General features: G+C 41.8%; 1 protein-coding gene across 6 annotated transcripts; it reads left to right on the top strand.

Moving 5' to 3' along the window:
• The first annotated feature begins 968 nt into the window (after positions 1 to 968).
• PRC1 (protein regulator of cytokinesis 1) lies at positions 969 to 19,146 on the top strand. 6 transcript variants are annotated; one of them, XM_072148426.1, is made up of 15 exons: positions 969 to 1,128; positions 4,481 to 4,613; positions 5,173 to 5,295; positions 7,085 to 7,318; positions 7,428 to 7,598; positions 7,679 to 7,828; positions 7,907 to 8,054; positions 8,160 to 8,296; positions 9,282 to 9,377; positions 9,623 to 9,769; positions 11,233 to 11,343; positions 11,713 to 11,820; positions 12,063 to 12,245; positions 14,498 to 14,538; positions 17,490 to 19,146. In XM_072148426.1, the coding sequence occupies exons 1-15, from the start codon at positions 1,118 to 1,120 to the stop codon at positions 17,536 to 17,538; spliced, it is 1,842 nt and encodes a 613-aa protein (XP_072004527.1). In that variant the 5' UTR covers positions 969 to 1,117; the 3' UTR covers positions 17,539 to 19,146. The 6 variants fall into 6 exon arrangements, with proteins under 6 accessions (XP_072004527.1, XP_072004528.1, XP_072004531.1 ...); XM_072148424.1 differs by lacking the exon at positions 969 to 1,128 and adding an exon at positions 1,214 to 1,465; XM_072148427.1 differs by lacking the exon at positions 14,498 to 14,538 and having other exon boundaries at positions 971 to 1,128.
• Positions 19,147 to 20,994: the final 1,848 nt, after the last annotated feature.

Here is a 20,994-nt window from a genome sequence, read left to right as displayed (position 1 = left end):
GAAACCCACTCAAACACAGAGAGAACATATAAACTCTTTGCAGATGTTGACCAGCGCTGCAAGGCTGTAGCCTTAAACCACTGAGGAACTGTGCTGTCCATCATCTCCCTATCAGCTATTTATCGCCTATAAAATTCTCCCATATTACAGTTTGTTTTTCCATACTAAAGGGAGCCTCTTACTGACTGTGACAGGTCATAAAATAGTTTTATTTTGGGGCCCCACTTTTAGTTTTGCCCAGGGCCCCACTTTGTCTAGAACCGGCCCTGCTTCTGCAGAGCTTCATCTACTGCCGGTCTCTGTTAATCTCCTCCATAATAGAAAAAGTTAATGGAAACCCCTATGTAAAATTGAGGACCTATGGTTGGAGGGGGCCCCAGCCAAAACTTTGCTATGGGGCCCACTCATTCCTAGTTACGCCACTGTCTGGTAACATTGTAGACCTACAGTTCTAAGCCCCATTCACACTAGTTTTTGATGTGCAAAACTCGCATTGCATTCTGACCCATTGTATTCACTGTATTGGATTTACGTGTATGAAAATCTCAGCATGACTTTTACAAGTCACACATGTGAAAAACGCACCATACAAGTCTATGGAGATGCATCAAAATTTGCAAGTGCCATACCACAGAAAAGATAGCCCACAGTCATAAGTCTTTAAAAGCGCATGAAAAACGCAAAAACACTAATGATTCCTACTAAAAAACTGACCAAAAACATCCGTTTTTCAGGCATTGCCCTCTGACGTGATCTGTAGTGTGAGTGTGACCTGTGGATGATCCACCCAGTGACTGCAGCCTGTCCGCACACACAGCTCCCCACTCCCGGCTGCGCATCGGCTGAATGCACAGACCTGGGATTTGAATCCACACAAGTGGCCTAGCACGCATGCGCTGTCCCTCATTCCTGCCTGAGGCGTGGAGCTTAGTAGCTGTCATTCCGGCTGTTGCCTTGGAGACGCGTGATGTCATCTGCGCGAACCAATCGCCGTGCAGAGAGATGTGTTCTCGAGGCAAATTTGAAAAGTCAGTGCGGCTGAGGAGAGGAAACGGTTGGAGCAGAGGAGAGGATCAGCCGATCAGAGCTGGGAGATACCACCGCTGCGGCCGCCGCCATGAGGAGAAGGTGAGCGCTCATTAGCCAATTATAACAGCCGTAGCCCATTGGCTGCTGAGCGGACAGCGCTAATATATCCGCACTGTGCTAGTATATCCGCACAGCGCACTCACTCACACAGAGCTGGCATGATGGCCACTATACTGCACATGGGCGATACCACGAACATGAATGACGGGGGGGGCGCGGAGCCCTGTGCTGTGCAGGTGTGACTATCCCCTGCCCGGCCTGAGTGTCTAATCCCTGTACACCGCAGCTGGCGGAGAACCACAAGGCTCAGCATGCCCGGGATGTGTGAGGCTGGGTGCCCCTCCCCGAAACCCTGCGCTGAGTTTCTGTCAGTGAGGTGATTGTTGTGATGTAGCAGAGCTGATTGTGTGTAAATGAGCGCCATCACTATGCCTGTCCTCTGCCTGTGTCCTCTCACTGGCTCCTGGTGCTCCCTATAGTTGTCAGATATGTCAGTGCCCTCCCTGTCTGGAAAGGGTGAGGTGTGTGTCAGACACTTGTACCTGCTCTCCTCACCTGTTACCTGTATTAGACAGGTAAGTGAATAGCAGGCGGCCATTAATGCTCTGGAATTCAGTGCTGGGTAAATATTAACTCTTCCTGCTATTTGTTGTGCGCTAGAAGTCGTCTATCGCTAATGGTTAACATTAATCCTGCTATACACCTTCCCGGGGACACGTCAATGGACCAGGACATCTTCGCTATAACGGAGCCGCTTCATCTTCCCTGCAGCCAGACCCTTAGGACATCCAGATTATTGCCCCATGTAAACATGGCAGCCATCATGTGATGGACCAGCAGATCCCAGCTCTTATCCAGGGATGAACTTTATGGCTGTCGGCCGCCAATATACAAATTGGACTGAGCTATCACAATACTGATACCGCCTCAGCCCAATAATCAGAGAAGCATCACATCAGGGGATCTCACATGGAGGAATTAGTATTGGGTTTGCTGGAATTGTTTGTATTTTTGCAGTGGATTTTAATGTCATCGTTAGTGCGCCGCTACTGTACATGCAGCAGGTACCTCTTACCTCTTGCTATGGCTCATTAAAAGGTGCTTTATGATGGCACAATCTACAGTGCTTGTTATATCTTTCATCAGCCCTTGTTAGGGGCAGGTGTTATATTCCCATCTCAGCATTTATGGCTGTACCCATAAGAGATGACTTGTATGTCCAGTAGATGTGGGCTGGTATCTGTTTGTGGGGGTATGAGGGATGGGTGTGTGCACAAGTCTCCGTTCCAAAAATAGCCCAGCAGGCAACCCCTTTGGTTATTTTTGATTTTTACCCATCTTTGCAGCATTTTTGTTTGGATGTGCCTGTATTCTGCCCTGGCCAGTCTGATCTGCAGTGGGCTTTGGCTATACATACTATATACTGAGAGTCCCATCTATACATAAATGGGCTCTTTCTGCAGGACCTGTGTGTATTTCTTCAGGCTGCTTGTGATCTGAGTAAGTTTTCCTTCACAAAATTGTGCAACTGGGCTGAGAAATCGGGCCCGTGTGTCTTCTGGACGGCGCCTGGTACGAATACAGATCATGGGGTTAGTGACGTAGTGAACTTCATATCTACCTCAGCTGTGCTGTACATTATAATAAAGTTCTGTTCATATAAGCCACAGTCACCCTGGTAGGTGCCCAATCTCTGATTTCAGTAGTAAGTAGTCTGCTGCCAGGAGGGCAGTACATGAGGATTGCCTCTGATTCGGCTGTATGTTTATATGAAGGAGCACTGCGGCTCTTCTTGGACAAAAAGCTGTACTAGATGATGGTTTCTGATTCGGCCAATAAATGGAATTATTGATGGGCAACATTGGCTCCACCAATTGAAAGCTCTGTGTACGGCCAGGGGCACACAGGGGGTATGTGGTGGATGTGTGTCCAGGTTTTATTTTTGCAGCAAAATATATGGGAGCTCAGCAAATCCCAGTCACAGGCTTTGCTTTTTTTAACTTGCAACATTTCCATTATTGCTGCCGATTTTCAACTTTTCAATGCATAAAGGAATGTGGGATCCTGTGCCTCAAGAACCGGCACATTTAGGGCAGAGACTAATGCAACAAATTACTTCTTTGTGCTTAAGGCAGGTAAATGACCATTTCTGAATATTGTGTACAGATAGGCGCCTTCTAGGATGGATGGAGGAGAGGGAGCCATTGTTATGTTACATCTTACTATCAGTGAACCCTGGTGTAAGTTCCTGCGGTGGTACAATATAGTGCACATGGTTTTCTGGACATGTTTAGACCTTGGCTTTGCTTGGTTCATGTTCAGACTGAATAATAACTCCTTCCAGACAGTGTGAGAGACTCTGGAGTGACCTCATCTTGTCTTGCTGCTCCTGGTGCTGTGAGGGTGGGGCGGTCGGCGCTTATTATATCTCCCTGAGCTGTTACATTCTTGTTTTGTGTAGTCATGTGCAGCAGAGAACAAGTCTAGTAGTGTATTCGCACTTCTTTCACTGCCCAGTACATAGTTATTTTACAATTGGGTTAAAAGCAGTGCTTTAGATCCTTTCTACTAGGACCTCAGAAGCTATGATATGCCATTCCCTGGGTGTAAGAGAGACAGTAGTAGATAGTAGAGCTGCGCTACAGGGACAGCATTTTAGGTCATTGGTGAATTTTGGCTGGAATTTCTGCATTCTTACAACAACAAAAAAAACCTGGCATGCGTGCCACAGCAGACCTACAGCCGCAATCCTGCCCGCTGCAAAACGGTCCGGATGTACAGTCAATAATAATCAGATAACCCCTATATACGTGTCTATGACACTTATATGGGCAGTTTTACTCTTTGAAAAAATTCTCAGGCGTATAAATCCGCCTGAGAGTTTTCTGCTCTCCCCTAATCCTGACGGTGGATTTCTGGATTTCCTAATGGGTTAGATGCATGCAGGGAAGATGTAAACATCACTGAACCTGTTGGATTTTATCATAAGATCACTATTATACGTGATCTGTATAAAAGAACAGGACCTAAAAACACATAAAAATTACAAACACTAATTTAATAAAAGAATTGTTAAAAAAAAAATAGCTCTTTATCTAACACAGCATCTATCGGGGGGGGGGGGGGGGCAGCAGTGCCAATTTGGTGCATAGTCTGGTTTGGGAAAGTGGGGTTTAATAGTGTCTATTTACAGCTGAGTTATATATTTGTATTACTGAAAATGTCATACTCTTCCTTGGCTAAAACATGCTCCTCAAAAAGTGTAAGAGGAATACTATAAACCTGGAAAAATGTTAGTGCATCCTCTGATTATGGGTCTGTCACCAGGTCCTTGAGCACTCTGTGACCAGTGATTTTAGGGCTGATGACATCTCCTCCTTGACTCTTGTAGTGAGGCGATTGCCGCTGAGTCCGTAGCATGCTTGAATTCTGCATTGAATCGTCTTCGAGACATCTGGGAAGAAATTGGAATACCAGAAGACCAGAGATTGCAAAGGACAGATGCGGTCAAGAGACATGTCAATGTAAGTTCACTTTTGTTATAATGTTGTAGGATACTTTACTATAAGGGACCGCAGCGGTAACCAGCAGCCTAAATGTAACAACAACCACAGTACAGTACAAAATACCACCACGGAAAATATAAATATCACCCCAGCAACCAAATAGCAGATCATGTTATTACTAGAGACCCAAGAGAAGATCTCTTTAACAGGGTGCAGGACACAACTCAAGGCTTGACAGGCTGCATGAGGCTTTCTGCGCATGTGGCACATCCTCTTTTAGGCTTTAGGAGATGAAGGTGACTGCACTTTATGCACATGCTCAGGAGTGAAGCTCCTCTGCTATAGATTAGAATGAATGAAGGAATGTCCTCATTTATCTCAGCACTGATGGATTGACCAAGAAAACAGGACTGTAGAGTCGGTGAAAAATTTGGTGAAGTTGGGGAAATTGAGGAGTTGGAGTCTGAAGCTTGGCTTATCAATATTCCTATGAATGAGGAGTGTGACAAACTTCTTTTCCTATATAAGTTCTTGTGTGGTTGTTTTTGTTATTTATCCTATTTCTTTTCTGAAACAGATTTTATTGACACGAATGATTGAAGAGGAGGAAAACTTGAAACATCGCCTCCTCAAGAGCATTGATGTCTGCCGCAAAGAACTGAATACACTGTGTGAGGAGCTGCAACTTCCACCGTTTGAAGTGAGTGTATAATGCCTTGTGAGGGGGATCTGAGATCCTGAACTGAATCGTAAAAAGCTTATGGCAATTCTTCCTTTTACAACCAGTAACATGGCGTTCATCTACATCGCACTTTTCTATTTATTTCCTTTTTCAGTAGTTATGGCTTCTACTATGGTCAAGTGTGCTAGATAAACATTCTCCGCTCTCTGAACCATATCTTATAGCAGTGATGGCCAACCTTTTGGAGAAAGAGTGCCCAAAGTACAACCAAAACCCATTTATATGTCGCAAAGTGCCGACATGAAAATTTAAGCAGTAACTTATTAATCCCTGCTGTATCACAGGTTTTAATCGTATTGGCATCATGAGTTCACTAATACAATAGAAAGATGGTGGAGAAATTTAGATTTTAGCTTTCCTCCAGGGTTCCCTGAAGAGGAAGAATCAGGGTTCCTAGAGCAGGAGGTTCAACAATAATCTGTCTCTATCCACACCTTGTTGTTCCTGCTGTAACCCTGGCAGCCAAGGATGTCGCTTTAAAATGGCAAGTCCTGGGCTGTATTGGACCACAGGAGGAAGCCTTGAGTCCTATCTGGCAAACTATGTGTTGGGGTAAAGGCCTGGGTGCCCACGGAAAGGGCTCTGCGTACCACCTCTGGCACCCGTGCCATAGGCTCGCCACCAGTGTCTCTTGAAAATTCTTTTTTTTCTTCTAACTCATGATTTTAGGATCTGTAAACAATAGAATTGGGAAAATTTTAAAAGCAATTTGTCCCATAAACAGCTGCAAAGACACCCTCCGACGCACCAACCACTTCTCTGTACATGTTTGGCAGTGGTTACATGAACATAGAATTTGTCATTGTGCTATATGTTGAGTCAACAGATGGGACAAATGCTTTATGGTTTTCTATGGGCTTATATACATGGTGGTGATTTCCATAGCCCTATGTGTGAGCTAGCTGCCTAGGCTGCAAATGGAGCAGGTCCTGCTCCTGCCCGTGCTTGTGCTTCAGATGTTGCACAAGTTGCAAAAAACGGACCACGGACTTGTTGCGATCCATGGTGCCTTAGAGGGGTTTTCCCATGAAAGAAAACTCACAAATCTCAATCCCCTGGGGATGTCAACACAATAAAGATCCTTTTTAACTCTTTACTTCACAATTTTATTTAGTTTTATTGCCTTTTAGCTCTTATCACTCCCTAGGCTGGTCAGTGTAAAATCCCAGGGTGTGAACTCTCTAAGCAGACACATTATGATCCATCTAGTTCTGTGAGCAGACAATGTGGCTAGTTTATCAGGGTCCAGGTATATATACACTTTTATTTAGCTTCTGAACATTGTGCTAGTATCTGACACACAGAAACAGAGATGAGACAGATCAGAGATGAGATGCCTATTACACACAATGACACAGGCAGCTCTCCTACATATGTTATTCCACAACACCTCCCCAGATAAATAACTTATCTGTCTGTAGCTTGTAGTTCTCACGCTGCTGCCGGCAGGAACTCAGTCCGTGTATCGGTGAGTGAGCTCCGTCCTGGACTGCAGGGGGCATTTAAGAAACTTGTCTTTGTGGAATACCCCTTTAAGCCTTCTGAAGCCTTCCGCAACTGACTTCCCTCTGCCCATTCATCTCACAGGCATATTCTTGGCTGAATGTGTGTGGGAAGTGGTGGTCCTGGAGGCATAACATCTGTTCTCTCCACATAAGGTTTCCTCAGTTTAACTATTTGATTAACTTTTGCTCATATTAAAGATAATTATAAGTCAGTTTAATTAGCTTGGTTCTCTGATTTTCAGGAAGATGAGGACACCACCATCTTGCAAGTGGAAAAGGACTTGCGTACACGAGTAGAGGTGATGTTGAAACAGAAGAAGGAAAGGATGCAGGAACTTAAGGTGTTAAAGCAGCGGGATCAAGACCTCTGTGACATCCTCTGCACACCTCCTTACTACATCGACGGCCACCGTGTCCCAAGCCTGGATGAGCTGGACCAGTTTAGAAGGCATTTAGCTTCACTTTCTGCAGAAAAGGTTAATTCCTGTATACATCAAAATTTTGTCATGGCCTTTTCTTGGGAGTTCGCTTCTCACAGTTTTTTTTATTTTTTATTTTTTTTTATTTACATCTTTGACTCAAAAGGACCTTCGTGAAGCAGAATTTGTAAAGACCAAGAAACAAATAATACTTTGTATGGAAGAACTGGACCGCATGCCAGACACCAGTTTTGAGAGGGATGTGGTGTGTGAGGAGGAGGAGGCTTTCTGTCTGTCAAAAGAAAATCTTGCAGCGTTACATCAGCTTCTTTTTCAGGTCTGGAACTGATTTTTCTTTTTTTTCTTTTTTCCTCGCTTTTCTTCTACTTTGTCATGGTAACAATGTCTTGTTTGCAGTTAGAAGAACAGATCCAACAGAATAAGATATTATGTGAAGAACTGCGGGCCAAAATTGTTGAACTGTGGGAAAGACTTCAGATACCTGAAGAGGAGAGGCAGGCTCTTGCAGTACATATGACTGGATCAAAAGGAAAAAACATAAAAGCGGTAAGAATTATCTTCTAAATGTATGAACATTTCAGTATTCTGTTATCATAAAATGTAAACTACTTGTATGTTTTCTAGTTACAAGAGGAAGCGGACCGGCTCCAGGAGCTAAAGCTGCAGAATATAAAAAATGTTATTGAAGTTATCAGAACGGAGCTGGTAACCTACTGGGATAAATGTTTTTATGGCAATGAACAAAGGCAAGCTTTTGCTCCATTTTACGATGGTAAGATTATTGAAAGCGTTACTTTTTATGTGAAGAAATGGTTTACTGCTTTGGAAACAATCACTTGCTAGCACAATGTAATGGGGAAACGTATTCTTTTCTTAGAGGACTACAGTGAAGACCTTTTAAGCCTTCATGATGCTGAAATTGAACGCATCAAGCAATATTACGAGGTGCACAAAGAGATGTTTGAAGGTGTTCAGAAGTGGGAAGAAAATTGGCTTCTTTTTCTGGAGCTTGATGTAAGAAAATTGAGTTTCTAATGTGTGACATAATGTATTTATATAAAAACCTTAGCAAGCCTGTGCCGTTTTGCTTAGGCGCCCTGTTGGTCAATGCTTCTTTGTACTTTAAGGGAACCTGTCACCACATATACAGCTAGTGACAGGCTCCTATACAGCCCTATTAACTGACACCATAAAAAAGATTTATTTGATATAGTGGGTTAAATTAACTAACACCCTTCTTTTAGCTAACAATTGTTTCCTTCATATCCCCATAAAGTAACTTTGTTATATTACCTTACATCAAAGGGGGCTTGTCTTACTCAGCCGGCCACTACCATTTACTCCTCCCCATGGCTCATATCTCCTTACTATTCAACAGTTCATGTCATGTCTGGGGTGATGTCGTCAACGGTCCTGTACCCTTTACATTTGCAAAATGTACCCCATGTATGTTTCTGATTACATGAAATCACAGCAGCCTCCATGGATTTCTACTCCTCTCCATCCTCCATGGAGGCTGCTGTGATCTCATGTCATCAGAAACCTACAGTACGGGCACAGTTTGTTAATGTTGGGAGGCTTAGACCTGAGATGATGTCAATTTGGTCACATGATATGTCTTCCATATCAGAAAAATGGCTGTAATTAAGGTACAGTCCCTCAGTGGCAGCTAATTTTAGGTGATATGGGGAGGCCTTGTAACCCTTTATCAGCAGGCATTGTTAGTTTGGTAAACTTCTGGTGACACAACAAATGCTGCTTGAGGTAGGTCACCACTGTGTTTGTTTAATGATTGGCTTGAATCAGTGATTTGCATCCAGAGAACAGACTTGTACTGCACAATACAATAGATTTGTAGAAGGGGTAAATCTGCTACTTCATTATTAGTGCTAGGACAGTTGGTTTTGCAGAATCCTTTTTTTTTAAATTTTTTTTATTTGTATGAACTTGTCGGACTGACTTTTTTTCAAATTATTCTTGAAATCTTCATTTTGCTTAGAAAAAAGCAACAGACCCCAACAGATTCAATAATCGAGGAGGGAACCTCTTAAAGGAAGAAAAGCAAAGGGCAAAGTTGCAGAAAACTCTTCCAAAAGTAAGTGACCGTACCTGTATATCTGGTGGAGCCAGCCCTTCTCTCAATAAACGTATACGGGTTGTGCAGGGTTAATGTACTCGCATTTGTATACATTTCCCCAGGGGAAAAAAAAAAAACTGCCCCATCCTCAGTTTGGAAAGTATTGGCTTACTCAACCAAGTTTATTTGTAGCAGTTCCTAGTGTCTGTGACCCATTGTCTAAAAGCATTTTCTTATATAAATTATTCTTGGTCTTTTTTCAGCTGGAGGAAGAGCTAAGAGTTCGCATTGCAGCGTGGGAAGAGGAACAGGGACAAGAGTTTTTTATGAATGGGAAGAAGTTTATGGACTATGTTGCAGAGCAGTGGAATCAGTTTAATTTAGAAAAAGAGAGAGAGAAGCAGGAGCGGGTAAGGCAATCCTCCCAAAATCCTCCCAAAATAAGCCCATACAAGGTTTTTTTGTCCTATCAGCTGATTCAACACGGGACACATTCATTATTTTGGGCTACAACACCTATGGCGGTGGTTTTTACAGAACCATGTGCAGGCCGAAACTTGGCTCAGACTGATTTCTACCGTGATCAGCATGAAAGAGCACCTTACCTGCTGACGACACGTGGGCAGCTAACAATGGAGCCAAAGACTGTGTTTCCAACAGGATGAAGGATTGTAAACCAAGCACACTAACATACTGTTGTGTAGCCCCCTGGCAGGATCTGCTCTTTTTTAAGCTTCTTATGCCCTTGTTTTAACCATTAACCCCTTAAGGACGCAGGGTTTTTCCGCTCATTTCTCGCTCTCCAACTTCAAAAATCCATAACTTTTTAATTTTTCCGTGTACAGACCTGTGTGAGGGCTTATTTTGTGCATAACAAATTTTACTTTCCCGTAATATTATTTATTTTAACATGCCGTGTACTGCGAAGCTGAAAAAAAAATCCAAATGTGGAAAAATTAGGGAAAAAAACGCACGTCACGTTCTTGTGGGCTCAGTTTTTTCGACTTTGACTGTCCACTCAAAATAACACCTCAGCTTTGTTCTTTGGTTCGGTGCGATCGCGGTGATTTATATAGGTTTTATTGTGTTTTAATACACTTTCAAAAATTAAACGAATGTGTACAAAAAAGAAAAAAAAATTTTTGCCATCTTCTGACGCGAATAACTTTTTCATACTTTGGCGCACGGAGCTGTGTGAGGTTCATTTTTTTTTGCGAAATGAGGCAACGTTTTAATTGCTACCATTTTGAGGTCTGTGCGACATTTTGATCATTTTTAATTTAATTTTTTTTTTATGTGATGTAAAAAGGTGTAAAAGTCGCATTTCGGACATTTGGGCGCCATTTCCCGCCTCGGGGGTCACCGCCGCCCGTAACCGTTTTTTTAATATTTTGATAGATCGGGCATTTTGGGACGCGGCGATACCTAATATGTTTGATTTTTACTGTTTATTATGTTTTATATCAGTTCTAGGGAAAGGGGGGTGATTTGAATTTTTAATATTTTATACATTTTTAACCTTTTTTTTTTTTTTTTTTTTTTTCCCCCACTATTTCTTAGACCATCTAGGGTACATTAACCCTAGATGATGGTCAGATCGCTTCTACCATATACTGCAATACTTCTGTATTGCAATATATGGCATTTTTGCAGGTCATTCATTACAATGAGCCACTGGCTCATTGTAACGAATCTCCAGAAGCCATGTAGCCTCGTGTCAAAAGAAGACCCGAGGCTACCATGGCAACCAATGTGCTTAATTTACAGTCCTTCATCCTGGTGGTAATGTCCTTTAACACGGTTTTGCGGATGCAGATGATATGCGACTTGTTTTGTACCATGTGTTTTGACAGTTTGTTTGATTTTGATACAGTTAATAAAAAAGTCCCGGCAGCTGGAAGAGGAGATGTATTATGGGAGCGCTCCAAAAACCCCAAATAAGCGAAGAGTGCTGGGGTCAACTACACCAAGTAAAGTGCGCAAGGTCTGCTCTACAATTTTCTGTATTTTTCAACACTAGTGAATGTGCATTTTAAAGGTCGCTTTAAATGAGCTGTTATTTGCCTCATCCTTACAGTGTTGATATCTGGACACACAGAAAATCCCTGTTCACAACATAAGGCCATTTTATTTTATGCAGAAAAGATATGTAGATTTGTAAAGGCCTTTTTTTCTAGGTAGTTACATTGCATACAGAACGCTGTGCATTGCCCCTTTACATCTGCATCACCAGTGCATCCTATGAAGTGTATATACTGAATATAGCTACACCATAACCAGTAACACTGCTATGCATGTGCGTTTTTTATGTTTCCACCTATTCCTTGCACTAACTTTCCTGCTTTCCCCTCAGCTTAATGGCACATCCATTTCCAGTACTACCAACAACACGCTACGTTCTGCATTCAGTGGAACAATGTGCCACTCGCCCGTATCGCGTCCACCCCCTAGCGGTGGCAAGGTCAGTTTATGCCCTAGATCTATTTTTAGTCTACTTGTATATATAAGTTTAGCTGTCTGAATTTCATGGTTTGTAAAAAAAAGTGACTGAAAGCATGCTTATTTTTCTAGTGTTTATAGGTCAAAAATATTGGTTTTAATAATGAACAGCAGTCAATGTTCAATCTGTATTTCTGATTTAATTTTCATGGTAATGGAATTCTATACAATCTGTTAACACATATATTATATTATTCCCTTTAGCCTGGACTGCCTATGCGGACGCCGTCCAGAACTTTCAAGACTCCACAGCCCAGAAGATTGGATAAGAATAAAGAAAACATGTCGCAGCTAAATGGAACCGCCATGAGCGGTGGGTGCCACACAATTCCTGCCCATCGTAACCTCAGCGTTAACTCTGTTGCCAGCACCTATTCTGAGTTTGCGGTAATTCACCTTTTCTTAGACAAAACACAAATAACAGCAGCAGCACACAGTCAGGAATGGAGGGGCTTAAAATAGAAAAGGTTGGATTTTAGTACATTTTAAAGAAGTGCAGTGTTGTCTGTGATTCCCTGGCCAGTGTAAAGACTCCTGACTTCTATCATACAGCGGTACTGGTTCCCATAAAAGTTCAGTACCTTACAACTATTCCTCACTCTCCCACACATGTTCAGTCTAAGCTAAGACTGCAACTGCATGTGTTCTCTATGAGGACCGGAGAATAAGCCCCTCTACTAGCAGCAAATCTACCTGGGGGAAAAGGTAGTTATCATTCCTTTCCTTTTCACTTGTGCATTAACATTTTAATAGCCATAAAACAAAACATTGGAGAACTGCTTGGTATAGTATTTGTTCTTACAGATATCTATACATTAAAGTATTATCCTGACATAAAATGATGGCTTGGCTTCTAGACAGAAATACTGTAACACATTGGTAGTTATCATTCCGGATCCCCTCTTCTGACATTTGCTGTTGAGTGCTCCCCCTTTACATTAAACATTATCGGTCAGTGGTTTCATTTGACTGTTCCATCGAGGTCTGTGGGGCCTTAAAGGGGGTTCTAATTTTGAAACCGGATCCTCTGGGGACAGGGTATTGCGGTGTCACAGCTTACGTGGTGCTCAGATCCAGTGTTTGATCCCACTTAAAGCATAACGAAATTAGTCATTTTTAGATTAAAAAAATTAATAGTGTAAACTTTGCAATGTACTTTATTATTCTAAAAATATGTTGGAAAAACATCTGGTATACTGTTACTTGTCATTGGTTCATTTAAAGCTCTGCTGATTCTAGTCTTGGTCCAGTGGGTGGTATTCTTAGTGATCAACAGCTTCATTTCTATTCCCATGTACAGGGAAAGCTGTCCATTACTGAGGAGGATGCCCACTAGGCTTCAAAGCATAGAATGTAGAGATGTATATGAATAAGTTACTTTTTATACTGACTATTTACTCATCCAGCTACTATCAAAATCATAGATCCAGGCACAGGGACTGTGGTAATCTTCTTGTATTTGTTATCCACACAAACAATGGCAGAATTATTAATAGTTTTAATGTAAATGTTATTTAATTAATTAAACGAAGACCCCTCCTATTGTATAATACAAATGGCTCTAGAACAAAATAAGACATCACCCTCCTATGTTGTGATAATTATAAACATTATTATTATTATTGACATGTCATAGTGCAGCAATAATATATAGGAACAAGTAGAAGATCTAAAAGTAGCCCTGGTACAACAGATTACAGGGGTAGCTATGAGGCTCTATGAAAAGCTTGTTTTCCATCTTGGTGATATTGATAATCAGTCCATAAGCAAGCTTATTAATATCAGGTGGGGGTCCAATGGTTGGCATCTGTACCAGTCAATTTATTCTATCAATCCCTGGACCTGCAATCTGCTTGGAGAATGAAACCAGAAGTGCAGCCTCATAGCTACCCCTGTAATCTGTTGTACCAGGGCTAATTTTAGATCTTCTACATGTTCCTATATATTATTGCTGCACTATGACATGTCAATAATAATAATAATAATGTTTATAATTATCACAACATAGGAGGGTGATGTCTTATTTTGTTCTAGGGCCATTTGTATTATACAATAGGAGGGGTCTTAGTTTAATTAATTTTAGTTTCAGAGTGGTACTTCTATCTCCATTCTCTCTGATTCCAGGGCTGTCAGAATTTGCTAATTGGTGGAGATTTTGAGTGTCGGTGTCAGATGGGCATCAGTATCCCTAACCTAGGACACTTCAGAATTTTGTGAACTTAATAAACTTTGAGTCTTTATGTAAATTACCTTTTAGTCTACTCAGGGCGTGGAGTAGCCTCTGCAATGACCAAGCCCTTCCCTACCATCCCCCACCAATAGTAGTTTTTAGGCGGTAAATTTCCATTAAAGTTTGTGTGCGATAAGTTTTCCACACCCCTCTTCCACTGTCCATGGATCAGTAGGTGTATTTGATCTGGGACTCACCCCCTCCCCAGCTTCTGCTAAGTCTACTGCTCTGGATGTTACACCCATGCAATAGTCATGTCCATAGTAAATGATACCTCATATATTTATTGGGAATTCCTGGCCTATAGGGTTTCACAGACCTGCACGTTTTACAGAATACACATTGTAAATTGACCAGATATGTCTTTGGCTAATCTTTCCATGTTTTCACTCGTATTCTATGTTTATAGAGGGACTCCACACACATTGACTCCACAACCATATGCTCCAGGTCTGTATCTACCACATTACACATACCTGGTGCATGCCATTGGGATTCCCTGCTCTTCAGGCTGTGTCGCGTAACCTCTCTAACACACTATACGGACACAGCGGTGGAGGGGTGATGGGTTACATAAATTGCGCAGCAGCATGTATTGTTCGCTTTTCACATACAGCAGCCCCTTCTCATCTATAACCCATATAATGGTGCACTTCTATGTAACATACATTATTACAGTACATGTCTTCTAGGCAGAGACTACATCCTGACTGTGTTGCTGTTTAACCCCATGTTTGCTGTTCATTTGCTGTATTATTAACCCTCTTATGTGTAATGACGCTATTAACATGATAGAAGCTGGGTTCACACATATCACACGCATACCATAGCAGGTGGACAGAACAGCTCACTAGTATTAGGAAGGATCTGGTAGATACGTTTTATCTGTACTGGGATCATTTTTCTGCCAGCATTTGGTGCCACATATATGTGAACCCAGGCTTACTGTGTTGTGTATTAATCCTGTTCTGCTTTTCTCTGCTTTCTTATGTGTCACTTCATTGTTGTGTCTGGGTTTTGTTCTACTACGTTACTCCATAAACAAAATTGTGTAAATGCTTACAATCCCTAAACCCTTGGCATGTAACCAATCCAGCCTCACCATTTCCTTACCATATATTATTATCTGGGGATTATATTTCTGTGTATGTGTTTTTGCTTCACTATAATGGTCACATTGAACATGGCTCCATATAAATGTTTGTAAACCTGATGCATCTGCAGGGTGCTGCGCTTTTTGGAAGAAATCCATCAGACGTTGAATAGCACCATGCAGAACTGCTGGCAGTGATGGGTAGATGCCATGGAGAGCTTTGTAGTATGTAGTAGGAACAAGTGAAAACATTTTTTATTCAATGCTGCAGCTCTGCTCTGGGGGTGCTTCATCCTAAAGAGCTATTTACTGTCTACACTCAACTGCTCCACAGATCCTTCCCTCTGCTATTTGGAGGAGTTGCAGCCCTGTATTAAAAGTTGATATTTCACAGTCCTGCTGCTACGAACTTGTACTAAAGCTGCATTCACACTACCGCAAGGGGGACGTATATAAGGCCGATATACATCCCCCATAGACGGCAATGGGCGTGCGGCGCCCTACGGGAGCGGTACGGTGCCGCACACGTCCTATTTTTTTCAGGGCATACGGCACCATGCGCCATATATCCCTATGGAGAGGGGCGGGGGTGAGCAGCGCTCTCCCCCTCCTCCTCTCCCCGCACGCTGCCGTGTGCCCGCCGTGCTAGTAGAAGACTCCATTTCAGCAATCCATGGTTGAAGCTTGCTGGACTTGAAAATGAAGCCATGCTGTGTTAAACTTTCATTTAGAAAAGTGCAAGGTTTCAATTTGCTAACCCTTTAAATGGCAACTTAAGGGGGACAATAATTTGCACTTTTTTTTTTTTTTTTCTTCTCCATTTCTATGGAAGAATATAGATGGCTTGTAACACTCTGATTTCCTGCGCTGTAGTCACTGCATTACTGCAGCAAATAACCAGCAAAGCTTTATTACATCTGGAAAATCAATGAGGACCAGGCCATATAACACTTCTGGCAGGTGTAATGCAGAGGCCACATCTGCACAATGCCAGTCTTGTACTGCACTTTTCAGCAATGTTGTAAAGCTAAATTGAAAGTGTTTGTTCTTTCCACAATAAGTAGACAAAAAGTAAATATTACGTGCTTCTTCTTTGGTCATGAATTTATTATCAAAGGGTGAATTGCTGCTCATTTCTGGTTTTAGGCTTCTGATAAAACTGTTTAAGCGTACCTCCATTTTGACACAGAAAAACAATCTTTTCTGTTATGCTTTTTTATTTAGGCCCTGGAGAGATGTGTAGTAAGTAACTGCAAGGCTTTGAAAAGTGAATTTATAATCCGGATTTTCAGTTGCTGCAAGTTATCTGGGTGCTTTCAGCCTGAAGAGCTTTCTGCTCTCTGCAATGAACTGTTTCACACCCCACCCATTCTTCTGTATGTGCCTCCTGATACAGAGGGAGGGGCTTTGGAGTATCAGAGCCGAAAACTCTTCAGGCTGAAAGACCCTCCCAGAGCCCTTCCAAGAGCTGCAGATGTGGATTATAACTTAAAGAACATCCACCATCACAATCGATCATGTTCAGAAGATGCCTCACCCAACCCCCTCCCTCTGTGTAATCTTGCAGCAGTAGGAAGTTCAGGGGGAGGGGGAGCTGCGCTGCTCATTGTAAAAGCCTGTGAAGCTACAGCTAATAAGCCTACGGAGTTCTGTGGGTATTTCCTGAGCCGCTCAGGCTCATGAGCATAATTGTAAAAGTTGATTTTAGAAGGAAGGCTGCCATGGATAACAAATAAAAGATTTCCACAGTCGCGGTGCCTGGATCTATGACTAAGTGTCCCTGGTTGATCATGATTGGTTTTGATGGTAGATTTCCTTTTAACTTTTCAGTCCTATTATTGCTAACAACATACACAAATACACTCAAAAGTTCTGACAGATTTTCTGGAAAGTGGTCAGCCATGATTTTATTTTGATAGCCCATTCTAGCTGGATAGTCGGTGAACATCCCTGCACCATCAGCTATTCACATCCACCTTCTGCTTGTCCCTTACAGTGCACAGAACCTGGACCAGGAGATTGCTCTCTATAGTACTGGGTATAGTGAGAATGATGGCTGCATATAGCCTAATGCTTCCTGCTCCATGCTCTGTGTGTTGCTGGGTTGGAATAGTTGATCAGTTCTGGGACGACTGGAAGCTTATGCTTATCATAAGCCAACAATGAAAACATGTGCCAGCCACCTATTAAGGAATCTTGTTGTTCACCCCACAGTAGAAACTGATGGATTGTGAAATTGTTTTGGTACCTGCTGTTGCATGCCCTTGCACCTTGTTAATTGTGCATATTTAATTTTTCTATTTTGCAGCGAGAACTTTCAAAAGCTACAAGAGCTAACACCAACCCCCGAGTGCTGAACTCCACGATAACACATATGTGACATGCTGTCCAGGAATAGAAGGACTGAACGGACCAAAGGGCAGGTGTACATATGGCGTCGCTGGCCACAGTGTATATAATGAGGTGGTCGCTATAGATGAAGGGCGCTTTCCCAGGACTCTGCCTAGAGGGGGAACCTGCGCCAAAGTTTATGCTAAATTTTGCACTGTAAATTCATCTCTCTAGCTTCTATTAATAAATAGTCTATCATTCAGTGATCTCAGAAGACTGCTAGTTAGAATTGATCTATTGGTTATTGTACTCAGACTGTATTATACGAGTGTAACGCCTTGTATTGAGTTGTTTTGGCTTTTGCTGTCACGACAAGGGTTAATGTTATATTTTTGTGTGTGTATATATACGGTTCTTAGCTATCATGAACACTTTGCACATTTTCTTTTTCATTTTCAGTGTCACTACAGAGAATCCACAAAATAATTTTATTCCGGAATGATGTCTGAAAGGGCTTGTGGAAATGGAGATTTTAGAGATTTTTAACACTACTTTATACCTTGTATTTTCAGATAGTTTCACCCCATAACATGACAGAGCAGATTCAAAAGTAACAGAGTAATACTAAGCTATATGAGCAGTACAGAGATGACTGGACCTAATGTGTAATAGAAAGGCATTGATCAATAGTCCACTTAAAGAGGTCTCCCAGGATTTTGTATTATTACATACCGATCTCCTTTCCAATAGGTGATCAACAACAGATTGATCGGTCTTGGACATTCAACACCCCTCTGATCAGATGTTTAAAGCGACTTGCATTTCAGCCTATCCACAATGTGTACATTGTATTGTGGCTATGTGATGAATGTATGTAATGTGACTGGCCTGTGAGCACTCAGTAAGTGTCATTTGCTTCCAACATCTAGTCAGAGGAAGTGTCTGGGGTTGTTGCCAATCTGATGTTTTTCACCCAAGGATATGTGACTAATGCATCAGACATTTTACCTGTTTGGGGTTTTTTTTTTTTTTTTTTGCCCCTCTGGTTGGCAATACAAGCATAGTCCAGAATCTGGGTGTACACTATAAAACCCAGTGGGCACTATTGCCAAATATGCCGATGCCCAGGACGCCAGGGACTCCACACTTTAGAAAAGTTGCCTGTTTATTTTACAAACTTCTCCCTTTTAAATAACCTTTTTAAACTTTTTACTTTTTAACTTGGTAGTTATATCTCCTGTTGGGTGAAAGGGGTTTTCCAGAGAACCTGTGGTCTTGAAAAACACACAGGGTGACAGAAGCATTACCCACCTTACTGCTGACCTGATGTTCCACAAAGCTTGCAAGAAATGAGTCGTTGTGAAACTGCTGTGGTCAGTGATTGGCTGAGCAGTCACTTCCTGTGGGAACCAGGAAGTAGACTTGAGAATCCAGCAGTGCTAGAAAAGTGGTGGCAGAGGGTCAGTCATGTAAGAGGTCTCATTCCTCCCCCTTCTCTAAAAACATGGTATCATAGGCCCACTCCTCAGCATTATTTGAGGTAAAATTGTTTTGTGGTGATGTGCCTGAAGTATTTGCTTTGGTCATTTTGTACAGTTCTTGTATAGTAAATTAAATCTACCTTGTTAAAGCCATTTCTGCTTGGTACGTGTTCCTTATTCCGGTGTCCTGTCTTTTTACCATCTACCAGAGGTGTTTATGAAGAATTTCCTGTTTTCATTTCTAAAATATTTTGAAAACTTTGTTACCATGTGAGAGGCGAATCCCCACACAGTCATTGGCCAGCGTCACATGACCATGAAAGGTCTGCGTCATGGACCCTGAGCTGGCCGGATATTAGTAGTGGGATCATTGTGACTTTTGTGAGGGAAACCATGTATCATATATTACTATGATATACTGGGTCCTGTCCACTGCACTGAGGTCAGTCTGAAATCCAGCCAGCGCACGATCCATGATTCATGAGCACAGGCTTGTGCTGCTAGGCTTACACTGGCAACAAGACCCAATGCAGATGTCTAATGTGGACAAGTCAGAAGTCAAACTTTCTCATCAAAATCAATGTACCTTGAAAATATTTAATTCCTGGGCCTATAACTTTGCATCAGTGGCACCTAAAATCCCCACCCCATATGATACCAGGATCTGGAGTCACGGTTAGGCTGTATGCACCGACCGTATTTGTGGCCGCGATCTGCTTGCGCCAGATCATGGCCACAACAAAGGTCTATGGCGTCCGCTCAATGTGCTTCGAGTTCGGGTTCTCGCTGAACCATAACCTGGCCGGGCAGCCACACCGCAAAAGGTGGGACATATTCTATATTTTGCCGGAATATGGTCACGTGGCTTTCTATGTAGAAGAGAGGGGTGAGGAGTGCTCATCTGCACCCAGCCGTGTGCCATTTCTGGGCTCTGGTGATAACATGGTTGTGTCCATGTAGTTTTAAAGTAAATTTTGGGTGTGCAATCTTCATGTTCAGACTCATTTTAACAGGTTCCACTGATCCAAATGTTGTAGCCTTCTGCCAAGATGCTGGATGTGGGGAAAAACTTCAAAGAGGGAGAGGTCACACCCTGCAGATAACCCCAAATATTATCTGCACCTGTAGCGAAAACTGGTGGAGGGATAACATGAACTTATGTTCCTGTTAATCACTCTTTCCTACCTATATTTCTTGCCACCCATCTGAAAAAATGTTTTGCTTTTAATGTAACCTATGGCTAGGATTTGAATGCTGCTCTTATCATCTTAGTCATATATATTTTGTTATTGTTACATTATTTTCAGTCCATAATAAATTTCCCTTTAAAAGGGTTTCATTAAAGGGAATCTGCCACCACAATTTACCTACCTGAAGTAACCTCTATCATACATGGGGCTATGCCACACATACGACATCTATACCTTTTTTTTGTTTTTCATTTTCTAGTTGTTCTTTAGGTGGTTAAACTTTACTTTAGAAGAATGAAAATTAGGCTGAAGCACTTTTTGGGGTGTTGGCAGAGCACTTCTTGGAAACCCATAGAATAAAATAAATATTGAACCAGCACGATGAATGCTGTAAAAAGAACTGTTAAAAACTTGCCAAAAAATTCATCTATTCCATCCCATAAAAAGTGATTAAAAAATCTACTCCAGAATGATGCTGGTGCAAAGTACTACATGTCCTGCAAAAAAAAGCCATCAATCCACTTTGTAGACAAAAAAAAAAAAAATGTTATGCTTCTTGAAGACGGCAATGCAAAAAACAATTATATTTTCCCCATATTAGGTTTTATTTTGAGAAATGTAATAAAACCTAAGGGAAAAAAAAAATATTCAAGTAGTGTATCATCGTATTGCCCCCTTAGAATAAAAATAAGATTTTTATTAGACTATACGGTGAACACCAAAAAAGTCAATCAATTACATAATTTATGTTTTTCTACTCCTCCACAACCTAAAAAAGTTAATGTTTTCAAAAATGGGGTAAACAAACCCC

The sequence above is a fragment of the Engystomops pustulosus genome, chromosome 4 (genome assembly GCF_040894005.1).
Source record: "Engystomops pustulosus chromosome 4, aEngPut4.maternal, whole genome shotgun sequence".
NCBI lineage: Eukaryota > Metazoa > Chordata > Amphibia > Anura > Leptodactylidae > Engystomops > Engystomops pustulosus.
This window is presented reverse-complemented; position numbering and strand designations above follow the sequence as displayed.